General features: G+C 42.4%; 1 protein-coding gene across 1 annotated transcript in view; it reads left to right on the forward strand.

The window, feature by feature from the left end:
- The first annotated feature begins 731 nt into the window (after positions 1 to 731).
- Positions 732 to 27,163, forward strand: part of PRKAG1 (protein kinase AMP-activated non-catalytic subunit gamma 1) — a 38,295-nt gene continuing 11,863 nt past the window's right edge. Inside the window, exons 1-7 of the mRNA XM_040341173.1 lie at positions 732 to 834; positions 20,618 to 20,672; positions 20,765 to 20,865; positions 20,948 to 21,029; positions 21,111 to 21,169; positions 26,880 to 26,925; positions 27,052 to 27,106. Of these exons, the coding sequence (XP_040197107.1) occupies positions 826 to 834; positions 20,618 to 20,672; positions 20,765 to 20,865; positions 20,948 to 21,029; positions 21,111 to 21,169; positions 26,880 to 26,925; positions 27,052 to 27,106 (407 nt within the window). The 5' untranslated portion in view covers positions 732 to 825. The remainder of the gene's footprint in view (positions 835 to 20,617; positions 20,673 to 20,764; positions 20,866 to 20,947; positions 21,030 to 21,110; positions 21,170 to 26,879; positions 26,926 to 27,051; positions 27,107 to 27,163) is intronic.

Below are 27,163 nucleotides of genomic sequence, written 5' to 3' on the forward strand. Positions count from 1 at the left end.
CGGAGGAGAGGGCCCCTGGGTGGCCGGCGGAGAAGGAGAGGGCTCCTGGGTGGCCAGGGGAGAAGGAGAGAGCATCTGGGTGTTTGGAGGAGGAGAGGGTCTCTGGGTAGCCATTTAGTCAACAAGAGGGCTCCTGGGGGAGGCCGGCGGAGGAGAGGGCCCCTGGGTGGCCAGTGGAGAAGGAGAGGGCTCCTGGGTGGCCAGTGGAGAAGGAGAGGGCTCCTGGGTGGCCGGTGGAGAAGGAGAGGGCTCCTGGGTGGCCAGTGGAGAAGGAGAGGGCCCCTGGGTGGCCGGTGGAGAAGGAGAGGGCTCCTGGGTGGCCAGGGGAGAAGGAGAGGGCTCCTGGGTGGCCAGGGGAGGAGAGAGCACCTGGGTGTTTGGAGGAGGAGAGGGCCTCTGGGTAGCCATTTAGTCAACAAGAGGGCCCCTGGGTGGCCGTGAGAGAAGGAGAGGGCCCCTGGGTGGCCATTTAGTGAAGAAGAGCCCTGGGTGGCCGGGGGAGAAGGAGAGAGCACCTGGATGGTTGGCAGAGAAGGAGAGAGCACCTGGATGGTTGGCAGAGAAGGAGAGAGCACCTAGGTGGTTGGCAGAGAATGAGAGAGCGCCTGGGTGGTTGGCAGAGAAGGAGTGAGCCCCTGGCTGTTTGAAGGAGATGGCCCCAGGATTGGTCAAAATTGGAAGAGACTTTTTTTTTTTTACAACACCGGACCGGGGAGTTCGGATGTAGGCTCTGCCGCAGGAAGTGAAGTCAGCGATGGGCGGAAATTCGTTCGGCAGGAAAGGGCGGAAGTAGCTCAGAGTAGTTTAGCTGATGAAGAGGCCGCGATGGAGATGGTGAGAAATTGGTGTGGGCTGAGCCGGGTCAGGGGTTAGCCTGGGGGGGTTTGCAATGTACATTGGCCTGTCAGGGGAGCGGGCTGAGAGTACAGTGCTCCCAATACAGGTGGCGGCACTCCGTGTTGGGTATAGGTGAAGTATCCGCTCTGCTGATATCCCGGGGTGGGGAGAGGCGGTGTGTGCATGCTGCGGCTCCCTGGGCTGTCCAGTCTCTGTCAGCTCCATTCACACATGACGTCATCAGACAGTTCTTCGTCACTTTATTTCTCTATTTATCACCTTGTTTTCGGCTGCCAGCTTCTTTTGTCTTAGCACTGATAACATGCTGGGGCTCATGCACATGGGTGACACAAGCAACTTTTTACATCATTTGTGCACAGATATAATAATTGGCTGATCTTTATATTCAGCATCTCATTGACTGATCCCCCAATAAAAGGTTCCATTAACACCTTGCATACAGGCGCGGGGAAATCTTATTTCCAGTATTACGTGAATATTACGTCACTCAGACCCAGTGGCGGCTAGCGTTTTCTTGAAAAATTATCAATTTATTGTATAAGAACTTTGTTTAAACCATAAAAGACATACAATGAGGACATAACACAAAATCACATATGTGACGTAATAACTGTATACTACACAGTAAGAAATTGGATCATCATCCCTTTCCAGATTGGGTGATGACTCGCTTGCTGCGATTTCCGACGCTGTTGTGTTCAATGTATGTATTGTAGATTAGAGTCTATCGCTCCAACTCGGAGCTCTCCACATACCTCAGTATAAATAACATTGATATAAACAGAGTCAAACTTTTATTTCTCATATGATCAGCTGTTGCCATCTCCCCAAGTGTGCCTCATACATGAGTTATCAAAATTCGACTCAAAGTGCATATTGCAACTAGTTCTCTATAATAAAGCAATGTAATATAACAGTGAGCAAGTCATACCGTATATTTATATATAAGGAAGGTGAGTACTACATGGGGGGGGGGGATACATCTTATAAGAAGACCAACATGTTCCCAACTTCACCCCTGCTCCCCATACTGAGACAATGGGGGTTATTTACGAAAGACAAATCCACTTTGCACTACAAGTGCAAAGTGCACTTGAAATTGCACTCAAAGTGCACTTGGAAGTGCAGTCGCTGTAGATCCGAGGGGGACATGAAAGGAAAATAAAAAACAGTATTTTAGCTTTCACATGATTTGGATGATAAAATCAGCAGATCTACCCCTCAGATTTACAGCGACTGAACTTCCAAGTTCACTTTGCACTTGTAGTTCAACGTGGATTTGCCTTTCATAAATAACCCCCAATGTAGTTTAACCGCTTCAGCCCCTGGCCATTTTAGTGGTCAATGACCGGGCCACTTTTTGTGATTCGGCACTGCGTTGCTTTAACTGACAATTGCGCGGTCATGTGACGTGGCTCCCAAACAAAATTGATGTCCTTTTTTTTTTTTTTGGTGGTATTTGATCACCGCTGCGATTTTTTTATTTATTTATTTTTTTGCCCTATAAAAAAAAAAGCGTCAATTTTGAAAAGAAATTAATATTTTTTACTTTTTACTATAATAAATATCCCCCAAAAAATATAACAATTTTTTTTCCACAGTTTAGGCCGATACGTATTCTTCTACATATTTTTTGGTTAAAAAAAAATCGCAATAAGCGTTTGATTGGTTTACGCAAAAGTTAAAGCTTCTACAAAATAGGGGACTGTTTTATGACATTTTTATTAATATATATGTTTTTTTTTATTAGTTATGGCGGCGATCAGCAATTTTTATTGTGACTGCGACATGGCGGACACATCGGACACTTTTGCCACCATTTTGGGACCATTGTCATTTTTACAGCGATCAGTGCTATAAAAAAAAGCGCTGATTACTGTAAAAATTACTCTGGCAGTGAAGGGGTTAACCACTAGGTGGCACTGCAGAGGTTAAGTGTTCCCTAGGGAGTGATTCTTACTGTTAGGGGGCGTGGCTACACGTGACACATCACTGATGCCTGTTCTCGATCACGGGGAACGGTCATCAGTGACAGTGTCACTATACAGAATAGGGGAATGCCTTGTTTACAAAGGCATTCCCCTGTTCTGCTCTTGCTGACCGCAATCGCGGGACTCCCGGGAACATTGAGTTCCCGAGACTCGCGAGGCACGCGACGTGCGTGCCCGCTGGGCGGCAGATTTAAAGGGACGTATCTGTACGCCAATCTGCATGCCCGTGCCATGTTGTCGACGTACATAGTCATGCAGCGGTCGGCAAGTGGTTAAAGGGCTAACCAAGTATGTTGTCTATAATCAACGATATGTTTTATTTTTTATTTGTGTCAAAATAGTTATATATAATCCCCCTCTCACACTCTACCACCCATCCTAGGTAAAGATTAAGGCTGCATTCACACCTCTGCGACAAGATACGCCGCGTACTTTTTTTTCAGGCGACAGGCGTACGGCGTCTATGAGATGTGAACCATCTCCATAGACAGCAATGGGAATTCTCCCCTCTAGCGGCACAAGCGTCCGGCGTTTTGTCGCCTAGATGTGAATGGGCTCTTAGGATGAGCTCCGGCGTGTTCGCATGGTCCATGTGCAGAGCCCGCCAGGAAGTCGGCTCGGCGCTGCGCTAATCACAGGCAGGGAGACATTTCACGGTCTCTGCAGCCGGGCATCGGGATAATGTCTCCCTGCCTGTGATTAGCGCAGCGCGGTGCCGTTTTCCTGGCGGGCTCTGCACATGGATTGTGCGAACACGCCGGAGCTCATCCTTAATAAAGATATACTAACAAGTCTACTCAAATTATGGATACACACAGTCATCCCTAGTATATAATAGGTAAGGCAATCCGTTAATTGTCCCTTTTGCCTTCAAGCATGGTTCCAATCAGTGGCGGTTCGTCCATAGAGGGCGCCGGAGCGCCCCCCCTCTGGCTCTCACACAGCCACTGAAATACATAGATTCATGCATTGCATGAATCTATGTATTTTCGCCGCTGCTGCCCACTATTCAGATGGCCGGATGGTGAGCGCCGGCCACCTGAATAACGGCAGCTGGTTGGCTGTGTGGAAGTGCCTATCAGAGCCACCGGCTCTGATAGGCTTTCCGAGTACAGCCCTCAGGCTGTAGTTGGCTTCCTAATGCTTATCCTCGGGACGTACTGGCGGTGCGTTCCTTGGATAAGACTGGCAGGCGTCTCAGCCAATCAGGTTCACCGGTTCTGGTTACCGGTAACCTGATTGGCTGAAGCATCATCGAGGGTGGGAGAAGACATCAAGGGACGTGGAAGGAGGATGTCTGACCCCCAGAAAGGTAAGTGCCGGGTGAGGACGGCGTCGGACCCCTGGACAGGCAAGTGTTCCGTTATTGAAAGTCAGTAGTTACAGGTTTTGTAATTGCTGACTTTTTTTTTTCTAGAGTGTCTTTAAAGTCTGTAAAGCATTCACATGTGTAAAACTCTTTTGTTGCTTTTGCTTTGTTTCATATCCAGCATGTACAGACAGTCTGCAGTTAAAGCGGAGGTTCACCCTAAAAACAATTTTCTAACATTACATTGTGCTCACTCTCGACATTGACATTACGCTGATGTTTTTTTTTCTGCCGTACATACCGTTGTGTCGCTGTTTTCCCCGCCGGCTTCCGGGTAGTAGCTCCTGCGGGAGTGGGCGTTCCTATGCACAGGCTAAGTGATTGACATGATGACAAAAGCTTCCCAATGGCGCATAAGGCGCGTCACAAATTGCCGAAAGAAGCCGAACGTTGGTGCGCAGGCGCCGTATAGCGCAGACTCGCAGTTCGGCTTCTTTGGGCAACTCGTGATGCACATTATGCGCCGTGGGAAAGCTTTTGTCATCAAGTCAATCACTTGATTGAACGCCCACTCCCGAGGGAGCCACTACCCGGAAGCCGGGGAAAATAGCGATACAACGGTATGTACGGCAAAAAAAAACCAAAAAAACATCAGCGTAATGTCAATGTCGAGAGTGAGCACAATGTAATGTTAGACAATTGTTTTTAGGGTGAACCTCCGCTTTAAGGCAACACATACATCCCTGTATACAAGTTCTGTGCACGTATATCAATGTACAGCTGCTGTATATTTCAGCCTGTCGATTTTGATAGGCTCCTTGCAGTTGGCTGTATGATGCACCTGTGATTCCTGGACAGAGAATTACAGCTGAATATAATGAGCATGAAGCCTGAAGGTGGCCATACATGGCTAGAAAATTGTTTGAAAAAACTTTCAATACACTTGATCATTCTAATTTCTACAGTTAGTAGGCTCATTTCGATTCTCGAAATGCAAAGTTTTATAGCGAAAAGAAATTGAACTGTCATGTCGGTTTTTTGTAAATTATTGATTTTCTAAATGTTAGTAGTGGTATCGATCAGAAACAGTTTAAAAAAAAAACCTACCGTGCATGTTAGTTCTGGTTCACACTAGTGCGACTTGTCATGTGACTTGACAGTTAAAAGTCACATGACAAGTCGCACCTCATTTGCGGCAATGGAACCATTCAAATTGCTGCAACTCAGAAAAAGGTTCCCAAACTATTTCAGTGCGATTTCAATGCAACTTGTCTTGCATTGATATTTGTCAAATGAAGTCACACAGATGAAATTGCACTGCTTTAAAGCGACTTCAAAAATGTAATGATTTAAATGGGCAAACCTCTGCTGAAGACAGTTCCCAAACTGGAGAACACTAAAGTGTGATGATGACGGTGATTTCACCCTCAAGAAAGGAAAATCCCAAATCACACAAGCATGGAAGCACCTGAATGCAGTAGTGTTCAGACTGGTATGGTAGGTAAGCAGCTGACAGCAGTATGGAAGGGAGCAGGGATGACAATGTGGGAGTTCACCGTCTTATCACAGTCTCTTATTTAGTTGTGTAATCTGGTGATGGGTGTGTTTGGTTACTCATTATTGAAATTTATATCTGCGTTTATTAAATATTGCAATATGTTCCACTGGTGAATGTTTCTCTCTACGTCAGTCTGCAGTTAGGCGGTAGCCTATTGTTTGTTAAAGAGATCATGGAAATATTCTTTATTCTGGAACTTTAAAGTGGTTGTAAACCCACTTTTTTCACTTCTACCTACAGGTAAGCCTATAATAAGGCTTACCTGTAGGTATAAAGAATATCTCCTAAACCTGTACGGTTTAGGAGATATTCCCCTCACAATGCGCCGCTGATTGCAGCGGCGCATGCGCAGGGGGGAATCCACGGCGAAAGGACCGGCAGCCGCCGGACCTTGCCGAATTTAAATCTCCTGCGCGCACACGTGGGAGTGACGTCATCGCCGCTCCAGCGAATCACAACGCTGGAGCGGCGATACCCGGAAGACACGCCGGAGCAAGATGACATCTCGCTCGGCGTGGACCAGGTAAGTGTTCTTCACCTCGTTCCGAGGTAAATATTTCATAATCAGCCAGTATTCGGTGCATACTAGCTGATTATGCCTTTTGCCTTGCAGGTTTGAAAAAAAAAAAAAATTACAACCGCTTTAAGTAAATATAAACCTTTTAATTATATCTTGGTTAAATATGGAATATTGCATAGTTATTATTCACATTTACATTTCCAGCCAGCAGGCTCTTGACGACCTGTTTATAAATAGATTTTTATAGCAAAATGTTTTTAAAGCTGAACTCTGGGATAAATGAATATTGTCTAAATACAAGACACGTGTATCTTGACTTAAGCCCCGGTTCACATGCCAAATCGGCGGCAATGGCACCATCGTAACCGCCTTCCCTAAAAAAGACATTGTTTGAATGGGAGCATATGCTGCTCTCAAACATGGATATATTTTTCAATGTTGATGGTGCCTTTCCCGATGTGCCCATTCTATACACGCTAATGTACCCCCCATACCTTCAGAAATGCAGGCTTTTAAGTGCTGATAACAAACTGGAAGGTCTCTTAGTCTGAAAAATGCGCTGCCCATGGTGTCCAAAAAAAAAAGGTCATATTTTGATTCATCTGACCTCAGAACAGTTTCCACTTTGCAACAGGCCATTTTAAATGAGCTTTGTCCAAGAGAAGACAGCAGCGTTTCTGGCTCTCATTCAGATATGGCTGCTTCTATGCATGATAAAGCTTTATCTTGCATTTTTGGATGGCATAGTGATCTGTGTTCACAGACAGTGTTTTTTTTTAAATATTACTGAGTCCATGCAGTGATGTCCTTCACAGAATCATGTCTGTTTTAAATACAGCGTTGGCTGGGGCCCAAAGTTAATGTACATCCACTGTTGTGTATGCGTTTATTTATTTTTTAAGTTACTTTGATTTAATTATCTTTTTAGTTTCTACTTCTTGGTTTCCCTGAAGAGTCTGATGTAGCCCTCTCTAAGGAAGGTTGTCCCTTTAAGGACATTGCCAGGTGTAAGAGAAAAAAAGGCAAGCAAGCGCAAGCTATTAGTTCGGTTAACACTGTGCGGCTCGCGGGAACTACATGCAAATCGCACCGCATTCCTGTTCAAATCGCATGCAATTCATCAGCAGTACAATTTGAGCCATCATTCTGTATGGCTTAAATTGCACCGAATCCGCACAAAAAACGCGCAGGACTTTTTGTTTTTGCACCAGGATCGGATCACATGGGTGTTCCAACCCATGCAATCCGATTCTGCAAATTGCACTGCATTTTGCAAACTGATTTCAGAGTGTCGTTAACCTAACAAACACACCAGCAGCGGTTCGCATGAACGGGATGCGGTGCATAATTTGCAGCAAATACGTACCACATCAGTGTGTACCGGGCCTTGGGCTCGGGTCACACTAGCCCGTACTGTGCATTGCAGGTGTGGGAATGGCATCAATACCCACAGCTGTATCGTGCTGCTCTTGCGAGACACGCAGGGCTGCCATTCATTCTGAATGGCACCTCAGCCCGCAGCACGATCGCGGGTGTGAGAACCTCAGGGAAACTGCGTGGTCAAAGACCATGCAGTTTTCCTGCAGCTGTATTTAAAAAAAAAAATTCTGTGGTTCACACAGCACAGCAGACCATTCAAATGAATGGTCTGCCATGCCAGAGCAAGCACGGGCCAAGCGGCCTGCATTAGTGTGCACCGAGCCTTTAGAGCTCATTGGCTCAAGCTAACATTTACATAAGTGGATTGTCTTTCTCTCTCCTGCCTGATCAGGTCTTCAATTAGAGAGGGAGAGAGTCTGAATTGCTTCTGCTGTCCTCATTTTAAAAAGGTCATTATGCTCTGTGAAAATGATGTTATTCAAAAATATTAAAACTGAATCTCCGTCTAACCAAGTATTGTCAAAATACAAGAGATGTGTATATTAATGTCAAATATTTAGCATTCTGCTCCAGGCAACATCTGGCCAAACAATCACATCTCAGGTGCTGCATTGGCTCGTCTCCACCAAAGCAACCAATTGTATTCGCAACAGGAATGCCACACGCTGAGATGCAAAATAATCTTCCTTTGTTAAAATAGCCAGCAGGAACAAATTCTATTCTGACATGTTTCATGCTAGATATGCAGCCTGTAGTATGTGGGACTCGTGGGTCCCTCCCACTGGTTTGCTCTCTGCACAGGCTATGTGTCTCCATTACTTTTACAAAGTATTGTCCAGGTTTGCAAAGGCATTTAGTACACACAAACTGGATTGATGTCCTTTCTGGCTATTCGGGGAATATATTTAAATGAATGTTTTCATGGAAAAAAAAAAAAAAATGTGTAAAGAATGCTTTGAAAAGAACTCTAGCCAATGATGGTTTCCATTTAAAGGCTAGAGCCGCTAGACTAAAGAACTTGCATTAAAAGTTTCACACATTTTTACTTTATCCTGCCCACCAGGGGACATGTGCATGGAGCACGGTGTCCCATTAGACTTGTTGCAGTAGATCTAGAGTTCACTCCCTTCCCTTCACTGCTGTCTGAACGCACTGCTCTGTAGGAGACAAATACGTAATGAGATTTGATTGACAGCAGTAGTCTCTTACAGCAGGTGCTTGCCAGAGATCAGTGCTGTCAAAGGGAGGGGGCATGTCAGCCAGAGGGAAGAAACAGAGGTGTGCAGAGTTTTCACTTCATAGGGAGGAAGAAGGAACATCTGCAACCAGTTGCTGCTGAGTAGCCAGGAGCTGGGTCATTTTATTTGTTTGATGCTGCTTGAGAGGACAGCATGGATGGAAGCTGGAGAGGATACAGTGGAGGAGATGGAGATTAAGCAGACTACATCATTAAAGCAGAGTCCCACCCTAAAGTGGAACTTCCACTCATCTAATTTCTCAATTGGCACCTTTCGGGGGGAGTGGGAAACAGGATACCTTTGACAGGTATCCTTTCCCACTTCCAGGAGTTTGGCCACGTCGTCACTGCAAGGCTCCGCCCTCATCCTCCCCCGGCCGCTGGACCTATAGAAGAGAGGAGTGGGGCCTCGCGCATGTGCAGTAGGGTTCCCGGCGTGAAGCCAAATGGCTACACTGCTGGGTACCCTTGCCTGCAATGGCAGCGGCAGCACCCGACGGCTGATGGAAACATCAGCTGCGGTGCCGACAACAAGGGACTCCAGGAGAGGTAAGTGTCCATTTATTAAAAGCCATCAGCTGCAGTATGTGTATCTGTTGGCTTTTTCTTTTCCAGGAACATCACTTTAATATGTGCCAATTATTTTCCATGGTACACTATTCTAGAGTCATTGAAACAAATAGGACTTTCTGACAAGTGGACTCGCAGTGAATAGGAATGCACACAAATCGGGCTTCATGTGGGCAGGAGCTGACAGGCAATAATAGCAGTTAGAAGGATGTGAATTGCTGGAAAATGTTGTGTTTCTTTTTATATATGGGTGGGAAAATTTTCGCGCCAATATCTTAATTTAATACAATATAATATAAAAAAGCTGCAATCCGAAAAATTCTGGGGGGCAACCCCAGTATTTGAGAATATGTGAAAGAAAAAGATGCGCTAATTAAATAAATAAATATGTTATGAAATTCAGTGAATCAACCTCAAACATCTAAAAGTAATATATAAAATAAATAAATAAATAATGGTGGGATAGAAGTGAATATATATACAAAAATAAATAAATAAATAAATAAGTGTCCAACAAATGAATAAGACTCCTAGTAGAGGAGATCAAAACGAATTGTTGTGCAAAAAATAGTCCAAATGATAGTGAGAAGAAATGTACAGGATAAGTCCATAAATCTGTGTAGACTTCCTCCTCCACCAAGGAAAATAGAAATAAATCACCGCAAACAAGTGCTCATGGATGGCACCTTACCACAATAAGTTGATCTCCTTAATCAAAAGGGGATCGCAATAGGCATGGGTTCATATAACATCAGAATCCTTTAGGGTAGATATCAGCAGATCCAGCATGCAGCATACAGCCACAATGAGCGAACAGCCCTGGCGTAAATAGGTCCTTGATTCCAGAGAGAAAACCAAAAATGTTGTGACAAAACAAAAATGTATACGCTTTCCAATAGGTAGTGGAGATAACCACCTGAGACACAAGCGTATACATTTTTGTTTTGTCACAACATTTTTGGAATCAAGGAGATCAACTTATTGTGGTAAGGTGCCATCCATGAGCACTTGTTTGCGGTGATTTATTTCTATTTTCCTTGGTGGAGGAGGAAGTCTACACAGATTTATGGACTTATCCTGTACATTTCTTCTCACTATCATTTGGACTATTTTTTGCACAACAATTCGTTTTGATCTCCTCTACTAGGAGTCTTATTCATTTGTTGGACACTTATTTATTTATTTATTTATTTATTTTTGTATATATATTCACTTCTATCCCACCATTATTTATTTATTTATTTATTTATTTATTTTATATATTACTTTTAGATGTTTGAGGTTGATTCACTGAATTTCATAACATATTTATTTATTTAATTAGCGCATCTTTTTCTTTCTTTTTATATAAAAGATAAGTATTGAGTTCCAACTAGGGAATGTTAAGAGAAGTATAGGATTTTTTTTTTCCCCCAATCATACTTGCCTAGATGAATGCAGCATTGGTCCCCCGCCTAGCGCTGAGAACCCAGCGATCACACACACGTTGATCACTCGGATCTCACAGCATCGTGAGCAGAGAGCTAGTGACTTAGTCACTAGCTCTCTGCTCTGCCCCCCCCCCCCCCCTCTCACTGCACTGCACTCGTGTGAACCGTTTTCACCTGACAGCCAACTAAAGCCTGCTGTTGGCTGATGTCACTCAGCTGCTCAAGGCTTTGGAAAGATCCTGACTATAATGTTGGGATTCGCCCAGATGCTTGGACCAGTAGCTGGCTCAGCCTCTCAGCAAGCCACTGGATGACCTCTCCCGCCCCCTGCACAGACCAGCACTCCAGTGAGTGCTGGCGGGTCAGAGCAGAGAGCCGGTGACTGGCGGTCACTGGCTCTCTGCAGACTGAATACTGAGAACTGAGTGATCAGTGGTTTTTAATCACTCCGACAGGGGATAGCTGGGATCGGTGTATTTTTTTTTTACATTAAAATATTGCCACTATGTACCTTTTTGGATGATCTGTATACTGTGGTCAGTAATAAACTGCACAGTTTCTCCAGTGCTGAGATCTCAGGTAGCAGGAGATTTCCACTACAGCCTGTATACACGCCCACATGTGTGATGCCAATATCATGTGACCTGGCTAGCTCTGAGAATAAGTAATTATTTTCTCTAGCATAAAAGACACAACTGAGCATGTGCAGGTTGGCTACCCTGCCTGTGTTTGCTGGCTTTCCCCAGATAGACAGTGCAGGAGGGGAAGGATCTGTGCATACAGGATCAAACAGTCTTTTTACACGATGCAGAGGATTAACCCCTTTAGGTTCTACAGTGAGTATAACAAGCATGCTATGCTGCATATACAGACTGATTTTTACTGTTGTGGGTTTAGTAACACTTTAAGATTGTTATATGTCAATGCCTGAACCAATCATTAGCCTGACTTTTATGTAACTTAGTGGACTGAACTGTGTAGGTTGGTTCATAACCTCTATCCAGCTGACCTTTAGGTAATTTCTAAGAGAGCAGAAAAAAGTGCTTTAACCATTGACAGAAAAAGCGACAGAAAAAATACTCACAGTAGTTCATGTTGTACAAGAGTTTAAAGGGGTTGTAAAGGATTTTTTTCCCCTAAATAGCTCCCTTTACCTTGGTGCAGTCCCCCCTTCACTTACCTCATCCTTCGATTTTGCTTTTAAATGTCCTTATTTCTTCTGAGAAATCCTCACTTCCTGTTCTGTCTGTAACTCCACACAGTAATGCAAGGCTTTCTCCCTGGTGTGGAGAAAGCCTCTTGATGGGGCGAGCAGGAGGGTCAGGACACTCTCTACTTTGCAGATAGAGAAAGGTGCTGTGTGTTAGTGGGCGTCCTGACACTCCTGCTCGCCCCCACACCAGGGAGAAAGCCTTGCATTACTGTGTGGAGTTACAGGCAGAAGAACAGGAAGTGAGGATTTCTCAGAAGAAATAAGGACATTTAAAAGCAAAATGGAAGGATGAGGTAAGTGAAGGAGGACTGCACTAAGGTAAAGGAAGCTATTTAGGGAAATATATTTTTACCTTTACAACCCCTTTAAGGGAGTCTATGGGCATTTGCTTTTACAAGTGTCTTTTCAAAAACATTCCACTCTGCTCATTTTGCATTATAACAACATACACGTAAAACATTTACGTAAGCATTTCGTGTTTTTTCTGCCTAAAAACTCCTCTCAAAAATGCATTTGTGATGTTGTTTTCTGCCTCTAAAGTCATCTCTTGAAACGTGCCTCTAAATGTCCTAATTTTCCTGGCTACATAGAATAACATTGAGCTGCTTCTACAAACAGGAAACAAAATACACAAAACTACTGTAGAAGCAGCATTTTTTTAAGCCTAGTGTACATGGATCCTATTTTTTTTTTTACCCTTTTATGGTTAACAAATTTTAAAGTGGTTGTAAACCCTCAGATATACCCAGTGAAGTAATTGTCCTCAGATGATACACAGATTAAGCATATCCTCCTACATAAGTAGTACCCGTTTATCTACGGCTGTTTTTCCCCTACATCCATTCAATGTGAAGAAATTACACAGGATCTGTGAAAAGCAGGGGGTGGAGAGCTGAAGCTACATCAGTGAGAAGAGCTCTGAGCGCTGATTGGAGGTAAAGGACACCCCCACTCCCTTTTCACACAGCATACAAGAACAGAGCTGAGACTGTCAACCACAGACACAATTTTTCTCATGGTGTCAGGAGAACTTGTCAGAAGTGACTCGTGCTTATGGCAGAGAAACCAGACAGAAATGACATTTAGTGCTCTGAATTGAGACAAGTACACACTATAGAGGGATGTGCTTTGTTCATATTTCATTTCTGAGGTTTACAACCACTTTAAGGTTTAAAGAAACATAGAAAAGCAGCGTCAAATTTCGAAATAGTTTTTCGTTCGAATTTCGCACCATTAGTGGGCGGCAGCAACAACTGATTTTCGTGCAGCCGTTGAATTTGAGTAATCGGGCATTTTGGAATATTTTGAAAAACAAATGATTTTCTAATTAATGATGGGAGAATCATGCGAGAAATGTATTCGAAAAAGAAATGCACATGTGCAAGCAGAAAAAATACCCGGAAAGAAAAGTAGATTCCCAGCCATGGAAATTCTTTTCTGTAGCAACATGAGGTAAAATTGAAGGCTTGGTTGGCCAAATTTCGAAATCAATGGTGGCACCATCTGATCACAAAACACACAAAACTTCTGATTTTCAAAAAAAAATGTTTTAGAAATTCGACCATGTATGGCCAGCGTAAGCATGTTTAAATTCATTTAGGCCCCTTTCACACGGACGGATACAATGGTGCTTTTAGCTGCAGATTTTCTAGTTTTCTACCGCAGCTAAAAGCACACAATGCTTTCCTATGGCCCCATTCACACACAACGTTTAGCTGCGATTTAGTTACATGCGGTTTGGTCCAGGAGGCGATTTAGCGCAGCTATATGCACTTAACCGCAGGTAATCGCAGTCTTTTGTGTCAATTACCGATAGCAGCGTGAGAAAAAAAAAAGAACAGAAAGCACATCATAATCAAAAAAATAAAAAGGGTTGCTATGGGAATGACTATGGCAGCTAAACGCGGCCGCATGTAACCGCACATAATCGCAATGTACAAATGCAGCTAATCGCATTGCCTGGAGCCTTGAATTTCACAGAACATTTATATGCTTTTTACTGCGGCAATACAGCCATCCGTGTGAAAGGCGCCGTAATGTGTCTATTTTCTGTTGCCGGCACCCAGGGTTTGGTTCCAGTGAGGAGGTTCTTTGAAGACTACTGAGCGGTTATTTTCTGTCTCTCCATTTTAGGAACCTCTGAACTTTACTCTTTTATGGCCTTTAATCTTTAGTATCTGATTTGTATGTAGCTTAGTCAACTGAACTATGCAGGGTGGTTGATAAGCTCTAACCTTCTAAATCCATACATAGGTCATTACTAATTCCGTTTGACATTTTTATTGCCAGACAATAAGTTTTACTTCAAAGCAACTTTGAATAGTGATGTCAGAAACAGAGCAAAGTGGCCCTAAGGCTTCATGTACACGGGACGTTTTTACAACCTCTCCTGAACGATTTAACTTGACAGATAGTAACCCACGTTGAAAATGTCAGTTTTTGACGCGTTTACATTCTGCGTTTAGTGGCGTTTTGCCACATTTACGTTTAGAAGCATTTTTTAAATAGCCAAAAACGCCTGTAAATTGCGAGTTGCTGCGTTTAGAAGAGTTTGGCGCTTGAAATGCCTCTAAACTCAGCTTCTGAGGCCTTAGTCTGTCTTTTTTGTTTTGGGTCCTTTTTTGTATATTTTTGTATTTTTTAACCTTTTTTGTCTGAGTTTAGCTCTGTGTTTCTGCTGGAAGTCTATTCCAAGTATCCACTACTCATTCACTAGATGAGGTTTTATTTTTTAGTTTTTTCATACAATGCACAGATACAGCTAATACTTTGGAATGTTTTAACTCTTGCAGGTTGTTTGTATGCTATGGGCCTATGGCAAGGCAGAGAGGGGAAGGGGCAGCTATATGTGGATTGAGTTCCAGGTCTCTAGCGGGAACCGTACTATTTGTCTCTGTTTGACAATATATCTATCACTATTTAACCACTTAAGGACCGCCGCACGACGATATAGGTCGACAGAATGGCACAGCTGGGCACAAGGGCATACATGTACGTCCCCTTTAAGGACCCAGCCGTGGGTCGCGAGCGTGGCGGCATGCTCGCGACCCGGTCCGAAGCTCCGTGACTGCGCCTGCGGGACCCGATCGCCGCCAGGGTCCTGCGATCGGGTCACAGGAGCTGAAAAACGGGGAGAGGTGAGTGTAAACAAACCTTCCCTGTTCTTCTCTGTTGCTTGTCACTGATCGTCTGTTCCCTGTCGTAGGGAACGACGATCCGTGACATCACACGTCCAGCCACGCCCCCCTACAGTAAGAAAAACACAATAGGACACACTTAACCCTTTAGCGCCCCCTAGTGGTTAACCCCTTAACTGTCAATGTCCTTTTCACAGTAATCCGTGCATTTTTATAGCACTTTTCGCTGTGAAAATGACAATGGTCCCAAAAAAGTGTCCGATGTGTCCGCCATAATGTCGCAGTCACAAAAAAAAATTGCTGATCGCCGCCATTAGTAGTAAAAAGAAAAATTATTAATAAAAATGCCATAAAACTGTCCCCTATTTTTTAAACTCGATAAACGCTTGTTTTTTTTTACCAAAAATAGGTAGAATACGTCTCGGCCTAAACTGAGGGGAAAAAAAAGTTTTTTTTATATATTTTTTGGGGGATATTTATTAAAGCAAAAAGTAAAAAATATTGTATTTTTTTCAAGATTGTCGCTCTATTTTTGTTTATAGCGCAAAAAATAAAAACCACAGAGATGATCAAATACCACCAAAAGAAAGCTCTATTTGTGGTAAAAAAAAGGACGCCAATTTAGTTTGGGAGCCACGTCGCACGACCGTGCAATTGTCAGTTAAAGCGACGCAGTGCCGAATTCGGGGCAGGTCCTTTACCTGGCCTTAAGCGGTTAAACAGTTGCAGCCAACTTGGGATAGTGCCTACGTTATGTTTGTTACATTTTCCTATTCACATAGCATAGCTTACCTTTTTTGCTAAAAAAACTCACACTTGGTTTTCCCTTTAAATGTGATGTTAACCTCTTGCTGATCGCATAACAGATATATGCAGCTGCAAGAACGGTGAGTTTTAGGCCTCGTGCACACAGGCATTTTTATAGTCGCTTTTACCAGCATCATTTTTTATTAATTTTTTTTTAAAAGCTTGTTATTCTTTGTGTCCATGCACATATATACTTTTAGGAGCTGTAAGTGGCATAGGCGTTTTCAACCTGCAAAAGGAAAAAAAAACAGGGCCAGCGCGTTCTGAAGACCAGCATTACAACTGTAAAAACCGCTGGCATGGATTAACGCTGGATACAGCGTTAAGCCACGTCAAGTGTTTTTTTATTGACATGTCAAAATTAATGGCTCCCTATGAGAGCCGTCTTAACTGATCCGACTTTCAACCCATTGATTTAAATGGAAGTCCCATCCAAGTCAGATCATCGTGATCTGACTTTTGGCATGTGACTTGTGCTCTGAGTATCTTGAAGGGGACCCCCACACTAAAGTATAAAAAACAGCATGGGGTCCCCCTAAAATCCATACCAGACCCTTATCCAAGCATGCAGCCCGGCAGGTCAGGAAAGGAGGGGGGGATTAGCGAGCGCCCCCTCTTGGATCATACCAGGCCACATGCTCTCAAAATGGGGTGGGTGCTTTGAGGTGGGGGCCCAATTGGTTTCTAATTACACACAATGTCGGGTGGCATTGGCCAGTTCAATATAAACTGGCCAACATTCAGCCCATGTGTACTGGAGTCAGTCCAACAGAACCTGGCCATTCAGGGCATGACCGAAAAAGGTCTGCCAGTGGCCAAGAGTGCTGACCAGGGTGTTCTGGTAGGGGGACGCCCTGTCAGAACACAATAGCACAGTAGAGGAGATTGATGTACTAACTTCAGATAATTAGTACAGCGGCTTCTCCTGAGCTGTCAGTTTTTTCTTCCCTTCAGCGCTGCGGTGTTGAAAATAAAACTACTAGTGTGTATGAGGCTTAAGCTGAACAATACCATCTGCCTTTAGGGTCCTGTGTATAAGTTTGCCCCAAAGAAACAACTAAAAGAGTAAAAAATAGAGTATCTTTTTTATTGTTTTTAGGTTTGCTGTGGAAATAGTAACACATAATGTATATTTGGTTGCAAAGTTGAAATACACTTTCTGCAGCTAAGTAAAAAGCAGACTCTAAAGAAATAAGAAGCCAAAGGTTTACTTGGCAGATGGCTTCAGTAATCCAGACAGAATAGAATGTGTACCAGGACAAGTTGCACAAGAGAGTTGATGTAGGACTGTAGAAAAATAAGCAGAGCATTTGTTGGCAAAAAAATAAAAGTATAAGAGCTACTGACAAAATAAATTCTTTATTGTGTGCAATGACTGAGGCCGAAATGCTGTCAATCATACTAAAAACAATAAGGAAATAAATGACACATTTTGGTTTGGGAGTGGTGACTTGGTATGTAATGTATAATTGTATTTACTTCCACATTGGTGTGAAGGTTTAAGTCTCCTCTTGCTGCTTCTGTTATCACCTCTATATGACCCTAAAATTCAGGAGCATGGGAGAGTGATCGCTTAAATTGTCACTATGGGGTTGATTTACTAAAGAGAGAGAGTGCAAAATTTGGTGCAGCTCTGCATCAGCTTTCATTTTTTTTTTTTTTTGTCGAAGCTTAGCTGAACAAGGTGAGATTAGAAGTGGATTGGTCTCTATACACAGCTGCATCAGATTTTGCACTCCAGTTTTAGTAAGTCAACCCCTGTGGCTGGTAGCACTGCAGAGGGAGGGCAGAAAGTTGTATTATAAAGTGGAGTTCCACCCAAAAGTGGAACTTCTGCTTATCTGTTTGTCCGTCCCCACCCCCCCCAGTGCCACATTTTAGCACCCTGTCCCCACTTCTATCGGACCTTGCCGCGGCGAGGTACGTCAAAAGTCCAGCCCCCTGCTCCTTCCCCCTTACACTACTGTAGGGCCAGTAGGAGAGCGCAGCCTCACTTCACACATGCACAGTAGGGACTCGGCGATGATGCCGAAGGGCTTTACAGCTGGATTCCCTTACCGGCAATGGGAGGCGGCAACACCCAGCAGCTAATGAAAACATCGGCTGCAGTGCTGACACTGCTGGACTCCAGGACAGGTAAGTGTCCTAATATTAAAAGTCAGCAGCTACAGTATGTGTAGCTGCTGACTTAAATTTTTTTATGGGGAAGGCAGAACGCTTTAACAGAGATAAAAATGTCTATAACCACTTCATTATCAGCATATTACACTTCCTTCCTTTTCAGGACAAATTTGAGTTTTCAGTGCTGAAATAGTTTGGCAGTGAATCATGTGCCACTGAAACCAAATACATTTTATATCATTTATTTTTAGACTATATATATATATATATATATATATATATATATATATATATATATATATATATATATATATATATATATATATATATATATATATTTTATATATTTATATATATATATTTATATATATATATTTTATATATATATATTTTATATATATATATATAATTATGTTATAATGTTAGCAGCAAACCCAACAATTATTTTTATTTTTTACCAAGAAAATACCTCAAGGTGACCCCCCCCCTTTTTTTTTACCAGAAATTTGGGGAAATTAAAGCAAAATTCCAGACATAATATATTTTTTACATAGTTACGTTGCTTTAGCTTAAACCAATGTAACTGTGTATATACCATATCTGGCCAATGCCCCTGGAAACAAGTAAATTAGACACTATCACTCCAAGGATCCCCGTTTGCTTCTGGGTCCCATGGTAAGTGGCCAGCCTGATGTTGACCCCTCAGCGAGAGCACCATTCAGAGAAATCTTTACATTTTCCGAATGTGATTAGACAAGGAGGAGAGGCAGGGCAGTGATGTCATGCTCTCCACCTCATGCTCCACATGTTGCTATTGAAGTGGCTAAAGGCATTTTCTAATACCGATCATACATAGACCTTTACCCCTGCATGTTATCATTTATTAAAGGAGAAGTACAGAATTAAGCTTGTTTGGCTGTGCTGCTCCTGTGGATCACAGGAGTGCAGTTCGGTATGCACTCCTGTGACCCTTTTTTCCGCCGACAGCGGGCTGGAGCCCGCTGTCGGCTGACGTCATGGAGCCAGGCTCGTGAAAAATCGTGACCTTATGGTCAGGATCTGCCCACATGCATGGACCGGCACACGGTTCAGCCTTTCAGCGAGCCACGGAGAGCCTGAGCCAGCCGCTCCCACCCCCTCTACAGCCCACTGAGCATGTGGGGGGCAGAGCAGACAATGGTGACTGACAGTCACCAGCTCTCTGCTCAGGGAGCTGTAAGAACCAACCAATTGCTCGGTTCTCAGCCTTAGAGCCGGTGGGGGAAAGATGCAGCATCAGACCAATGCTGCATCAACCTAGGTAAATGTGATTCTAAAAAAAAGAAAAACAATTCCCATACTTCTCTTTTAAGAGATATAAAAAAGTGGAAGACTTTAATTGGCTTTAACTATACACATACCTGCGTTTGTTCCATGTCTGGCTGTCAGATGTACTGAATCCAGATAGTTAGGAATCTAGTAATTTTGTAAGAAGGTCGCAAATGGCAGTTGTTTAATTTCTCTCAAAACAGGTACACCTTAAAGTGATTGTTAGACCCGGTTCACACTGGGGCGACACGACAGGCGGCTCAGCCGCCTGACGTGTCGCGTCCCATTCAATGCAATGGAACCGTTCTAATAGGAGCGACGCAAGTCGCTCCGACTTAGAAAAAGGTTCCTGTACGACTTCGGGGGCGGCTTGGGGTGACCTGCATTGACTTCTATACAGAAGTCGTTTTGCAATTTGCCTCTGAAGTCGTCCTCAGGACGACTTGCAGAGTCGCCCCCGAAGTCGTTAAGCTGCTGTGTGAACCGACTCTAAGGGTTGTAATTAGGAAAAAAATAAATAACAAACTTGTTATACTTATCTGCTCTGTGCAATGGTTTTGCACAGAGCACACCTGATCTGCTTCTTTTTAGATCCTCTGCCAGCGGTCCTGGCTCCTCCTACCCCGCCGAGTGCCTCCAATACCAAGCCTCTTGCTATTAGGGCACTCAAGCAGGCACGCTCCTGAGCCACACTCCTGTGAATGGACGTTGTCTATTCAAACACACAGCATGGCTTGGTCCCCACCCTCTGCTCTCTCCTCAATGACTCACTGGTTGTGATTGACAGCAGCAGGAGCCAATGGCTCTCACTGCTGCAAGAACCAATGAGGAGGAAATGAACCAGGAGAGATGCTGCTCTCATGTACCATTTTGGATTGAGTTGGGGCTCGGGTAAGTGTAAGGAGGACTGCACACAGAAGTTTTTTTTATCTTGATGCATTAAGGTAAAAAAAAAAAAAAAAAAACTTGTGCCTTTTGTGCACAGAGTGGAAGGGGGTACAATCTGTCAGGCTTGTATTTCTGTCTGTTGGCAAGTTTTCCCTGCAGGAATAGAGAAATAAAAGGTAGACTCTTCATATGAATTTTGTCATGTTGGATTATTGCAGGGGACAGATAGTTGTCACAAACCAGCTTCTTAGTAACTGGAATCAACACTTAAATATCATTCTATGTTTCAGGGAACTGTTGTGATGGAACCCAGTGTAGAAGGAAAATGCGGGTCCCCAGTAGAAGGTAAAAAATATTTTGACCCCATTTGGTCCATACTTATTCATCAATCATGGTTTTATTGTTTAGCCTTGCTTTGTTTCCATCTTCCTTCTCAGAATTGGACAGTGAAGTTTACACAAGGTTTATGAAGAATCACAAATGCTATGACCTTGTCCCCATCAGCTCAAAACTTGTAGTATTTGATACATCTCTTCAGGTAAGCAAACAAATGAACCATTTATCTGTCCTAGTAATATGTCTGCTTTTAGGCACCTTTTTAACTATATGTTGACTTTCAGGTAAAGAAAGCCTTCTTTGCTTTAGTCAGTAATGGTGTGAGAGCCGCACCTTTGTGGGACAGCAAGAAGCAGAGTTTTGTAGGTAGGCCACAAAGATACTTGAAAATAATTATTTAAGAAATCCATACTTTAATCTCACACCTTATTTTTCTTCCCCTTGAAGGCATGCTTACCATCACAGACTTCATTAATATTCTTCATCGATACTACAAATCTTCTATGGTAAGTTTTTTTTCTTGTGTTTTCCCCGTAGATATTAATTTAAAGGAACACTGTACTGAGTGAAATTTCAAGGGTAACATGAAAAAATGCTAGCGGCTTTATTGTCATTCTAATGTAATCGCTATGATACTTTCTGAGTTACTGACCTGAAACAGACACACAGGTATTCTGACTTCAGTGTGCTTGTTCCGAGTCGGTGAATCAAAAAGTATTTAAGCCATTAGACTACACAACTAGCCAATGGCAGCCCATCTGTTAGGGGCGCATGGTCGCCCCCCCAATCCATGCGTCCGGTCCCTAATCTACATGCCGGCCAATCAGGAAGCGGGTTCTGAGACCTGATTGCCCGAGAGGAAAATCAATCGTATTGGCCGCTAAGGAGTCCCCCCAAAGCTCTGTTCTATCAGCAGATGGATTGGGGACAGTAAAAGAACAGAAGGGAGAATCAGAGAAGACATGATCAAACAGCCTTTTTACCCATTGCGGAGGATTAACCCCCTAGGTTCCACAGTCAGTGTAACAGGTATGCTGCATATACAGACTAATTTTAATGTTGTGAGTTTAGTAACATTTTAATTATGACTCACAAAACACTAAGCAATATAGGGTTGAAGCTGCCTGTTTGATCATCCCACAGCTTCTTAGATATATTGAATAGCTTATTGCCTGATTTATCTATAAACTGCTGCCAATATGCCTATGTTCCTTTTTGCTTTAATAAACCCCTTTATGACCAGAGATCATAGTCTAGATACACCATGTGTCGGGTAACATGGCTGTAACTTTATTATTAATTTGCTTACCTAAATCATTACTAGAAAATAAAGCCTTTTTTTTTGTCCACTGTTTTAATGAGTACACAACTCTAGATTTTTTTTTATTATTATTATTATTATTATTGTGATCACACAAATAGACAAAATGTGGGGAAAGTGTTTTTTTTTAATTTTTTTTTTATTTTTTTTAACCACAGTACTGTAATTGTGTCTTATAATTACAGTTTTAAACTGAGGCACACTGTCATCTCGGAGCAATGAAACAAAGTATTGCAATTCATTCCTTTTTTGAGGGAGGCATGCATAAAAAGCTGAGGTAATATAACAGTACTCTACCCTATGTAGGATACATTTGGCAATACAAGTAGGATTCATCTACTTGTATTGGCAAAACTATCACTAAACACATTTTGCATATATTATCAGTTCATGCCTTTCTCTAAGCTTTATCAGTCTTCACAATGGCCTGTTATTCTATTCAAAGTTCGCCTCCACAGCAATTATATTTACAACAGCTACATGATTTCTAAATACATTGCTGCATATCCCTCTAAATTTCAACATCACATCCTCTGTCATTACCAACTTCTCCAAAAGTAGATACACACAGGAGGTATTGGGGATTTTTTAGGTGCAAAGTAGTGCAAATAATATAAAATATAGTATTTAAAAAATATAAATATATTTATTTTGAAGAACAAAATATTTTTTTTTAAATAATAACAATTAGCAAGTACAATAGGACACAATACTAGAAAGACAGCAGTGTAAGATCGATTTCCCAACATGTTTCACCCATATGTCGGGCTTCTTCAGGGGAGGCTGTCCAGTACAAGCTTTCTATCAAAGAAACACAAAAACATATATATATTTAAAAGTACATATAATATATTACAAAATATTACATTTATTTAAATACATAGCTGCTTATTGCATGTATATGCATCTCTAATTTCAAGGCGATGCTCCTTACCTATGTCTCATAAAATAGAACCAAACACTGTCTCAATTTGCAGACGGCTGTTCTTGTCAGAGGGACCATGTGTGGCAGGCAGCCACAGGGGGCATAAGAGGACCAGCTAAAAAATATATTAAAGTGTGTCAGAATTTATCAGAGTGGAAAATCTATTTCCAAACTGAAAACAGAGGTATATTAACAAGAGTCAACTTACAAAAGCAAATTCTGCAATGGACTCAATTCCAAGGGATCTAAAGAGCCATCTATACCTTCAAGTATTGATCTCTAAAACTGGTCATAAATTAAAAAAATAAATATGAAAAAAAGGAGCAATTAGCTCTCGGGAACAAAAAGAAAAACTGACTTTGCAATAATACAGCAGCAAAGTAAATTGCTTTAAGGAGCAAATAATGCTTCCAACATATTAATTAAGAATGACCAGAGACTGAATCACGACATCATAAAAAAAGGGGCAGAAGCAAAGCAAGGGTATCCCCAACAAAAATCAGAGCTTACAGAAAGTTACCTGATGTTGTCTGATGGCGTGTTTATATCCCAGGTTCTCCAGCAGTGTCTAATTGCGGTGGCCTTATATATCCCCCATCTGGCCAGTGGGGCCGGAAGCGGACGTTAAACTGGACTCCGTCCATTGCCGCTGGGTCCTAGGACTCGTCTAGGGAGACAAAAGGAGTGACTCCCTCTGATGGCGGGAAGGGGAAATTCCTCATGTAAGAAAACAAGGAGAGATCCATGGAGGGGAGGAAAAAACGAGCAGGAGAGCACATGATCGCACAGTGAATCGGGCACTTGCCGAATGGACAAGGTCGCCCTCGGCGTCCATATGGTCGCCCAAAGTACACAAAGGGGGCCAAAGGCACAGAAACAGCCCGTTCACCATAGGCTTGGATGGTTACTATCTAAGTGAGAGGATGGTTAATAGGGTGGAGCAGAGCCGTGGGCATAGAAATGCACATGCATTTACAATTGAAACTTATTTAATGAATAAGGAAAAAATAAACCTAAGATAAAATATAGAAAAAACGCTAACACTAGTAATATTAACAATAAATAACAATTCTAATGGACAAAAATATATCAAATTTCAAAGTCCAAGTCATCAAATATTCATGTTTATAGAACGATAGTAGCAAAAACTTCCATACAAAAATGTATTTTAAAATAGTCAGTTTAGTGATTATGTTGCCAATCGGATTCCATTAATAAAGGCCAATGGGGGTTGAAAAGGGAAAGTGAGTATGATGTTTAAAGAGGAAGTAAACTCTGATGGGTTTTACTTCCTCTTTAGCTCTCTGCTGCAGCCTGCAAATGAAAAACATAATGGGCTAGTATGCATCGAATACTAGCCAGAAAGTATTGCAACGATGGACATTTTATACTCTAGGGTGTTAGGATAAAAAATATATATAATGTTTGGGGGTTCTAATTAGAGGGAAGAAGATGGCAGTGAAAATAGTGAAAAATTACATTAGAATTGCTGTTTAACTTGTAATGCTTAACTTGTAATACCAACGGCCACCACCAGATGGCGGCAGCTCACATCTGGTGGTAATAATTTGTAATACCAACGGCTCACCACCAGATGGCGCCCACCTTCCAAGCCAAGTCGCCAGGACACTATTTCTAATCGCCCTGGCGACCGGGATTTACGCCAGCAGAAAGATCCGCTGATCTTTCTGAATCTGGCCCCTTGTGTTTGTTCTTACCAGGAGCAATGTAAATACCTGGATATAGAGCAGCATTCTGTTCACCCCCACGTGACCGTGCTGCCACAGGGGGAAGCTGCCTGAGTGCTCCCCTCACCCCCCGCATAGGCCTTCAGCTTATTGTGGGCAACTACTTCACTTTTCTCAACTTTTAGATAATTTTGGTTAACAAAAATGTATCTATGACCTGCCTATGCTGCTGGAAGCTGGAAATCCCTGAAGTAGACACCGCTACTTCAATGATCTCCACGTGTTCTTGGGTCCTGTGCTGAGTGGTGTCTTGTGAATACATTACAGGCACCATTTAAGCAACGCCATCCATCTTCTGAATGAATGCAACGTTTTCTAAAATTGGACGAGATTGAGAGTATGTAAAAAGGGGGGGAACTAATGCGCAAATCAACCTACCCACGGGCAAACTAGGCTAAAATAAATAAAATAAATAAAATTACAGCTAATGAGCAGCAGCTATGACTAATAGTGCTCACGCACTGACAGTAAATGAAACAAGGGTGGGTGTAGTGGCGCTTGCCCAAATAAAAACAATTTCCTGTTAATAAATAATATACCACACAACAAAGATGTAAATCCAAATGGCTAATAGGTCAATCCTCCACCTGCTGTGGGTCTAAATATGTTCCACTCAAAAGTACATCCAGGGAATGACCACCCAACATTAAGGATTAATGTGGTAAGTCATGAGAGTGGTAAATAATAGGTCCCTAATAAGGTAAAAAAACAACTGTGCCAACCTCAGCACAATGTAGATGTAGAATCACTACGAATGATAATCATAATATATATATAAAATGCAGATAAATAATGTAAAAATCCAAAGGTGCTTCATCCAATTAAAAGTGCATAGTGCAAAAATATGTGAAATAATGGACAAAAGATCCACAAAATGTAAAATATAAAAAATATATATATAATATATAAAAAATAGACAAATACGTAGCATGCGCAGGTGGGCATGAACAAAATAATAATGTGCAAAAAAGGTCAATAAGATAACAATCAATCAAAATAAAGTGCAGTGTTCAAAGTGTCCAGTGCACAATCCGTGCAAAAGATATTCTTTAAAAGTCCAAAGAAAAAATTTATCAATAATAGTTTTAAAGTGAGAAAGGTGCTCCAATGAATCCATAAAGCATAACTTGAGTGCTTGATGCTGAACGTGCAATCGTGCTTGTAAATATCACCTTCAGGCTTCCCACAGTGACTGGAGAATAGTGTGTTCCAGCCCCTTACCTTAGGAGGGCTTGTATTAAAGCCTCTGTGTAAATACTCCCAACGGCAGCCTGCTGATCCACTCCCATACACCACGGCTCATATAGGTTAGAATGATGACTCTTTAATGTTCGCTCCAGTGATGACACATTTAACACCCGCTCCCATGTTCACCAGCGGGGAATGTTCAAACCTAAAATCCAGCCAGCAAGCTACAGTCATTCTTCAAAGAATGCGCGTCAGCCGTGTCCACATATACGCGGCTCTCACATGGAAACCAATCACTTCCGCCTTCCGGAGTCTCTTAGGTAGCGACGCACAGATCTCCGTTATTTCCTGACAGGAAATAACGGAGATCTGTGCAACTATTCTTAATATGCAAAGCGTTCTGTGATTGGCGGCTGACCTCTCGTGTTCACAGTGCAGGAGAGCAGCCATTCAGCACGGGCCCCGGAAGCCAGTGTAGATCATTGGAGTAGAAGGGCCAGATTCACAAAAGAGATACGATGGCGTATCTCTGTTTTAGGGTCTTCCTAACTATGCGATTGAAAGTACGCTACGCACGGCGGGAATTTCAAAACGGAGCATGCGCAGTAGGTCCAGCGCGGGAACGCGCCTAGTTTAAATGGCACACGCCCCTTTGAATTACGCGGGCTTACGGCGTAAGTTTTCATGCAAGTGCTTGGTGAATCAGGCACTTGCAATGAAAACTTGCGGCGGTGTAACGTATCTACGATACGTTACGCCGCTGCAGTTCTATGTGAATCTGGGCCATAGTGTCTTCAGTGCTTCCCGAAAGTATCGGCCGGGTATATCATATATACATGATTACATTTGTCCAAGCTGGACAAATGTAACTGTATAACATGTCATGCCCTTTAAATTGCATATACCATGAAAAAAAAAAAGCTTTATGACTGTCTTTTTCTCATTGATGATCAGTGACTAGTAGGTGCAGTTTATGATAAGCTTTAATTCTGATGGCTTACTAAAGTGTTATTTTGCTCTCTGTGTGTTATCAGGTGCAAATTTATGAGCTGGAGGAACATAAGATAGAGACTTGGAGAGGTATGTTCTCAAACTACAAGATAAATATCTGCCATTTCTTGTGTGGAAAAATATGGGTAGAACAAATAATCAGTTCCTTGAATGCAACTGAGATCTAAACATTGTTAAATTATTTACTTTCTTTAGAAGTGTATTTACAAGACTCTTTCAAGCCTTTGGTCAGCATATCACCCAGTGCTAGGTGTGTATTGGTCACGCTTAATACTTGTCCATCTTAGGAATTGTTACAATATTCAAC

This window comes from Rana temporaria, chromosome 2 (assembly GCF_905171775.1).
Source record: "Rana temporaria chromosome 2, aRanTem1.1, whole genome shotgun sequence".
NCBI classification, from domain to species: Eukaryota; Metazoa; Chordata; class Amphibia; order Anura; family Ranidae; genus Rana; species Rana temporaria.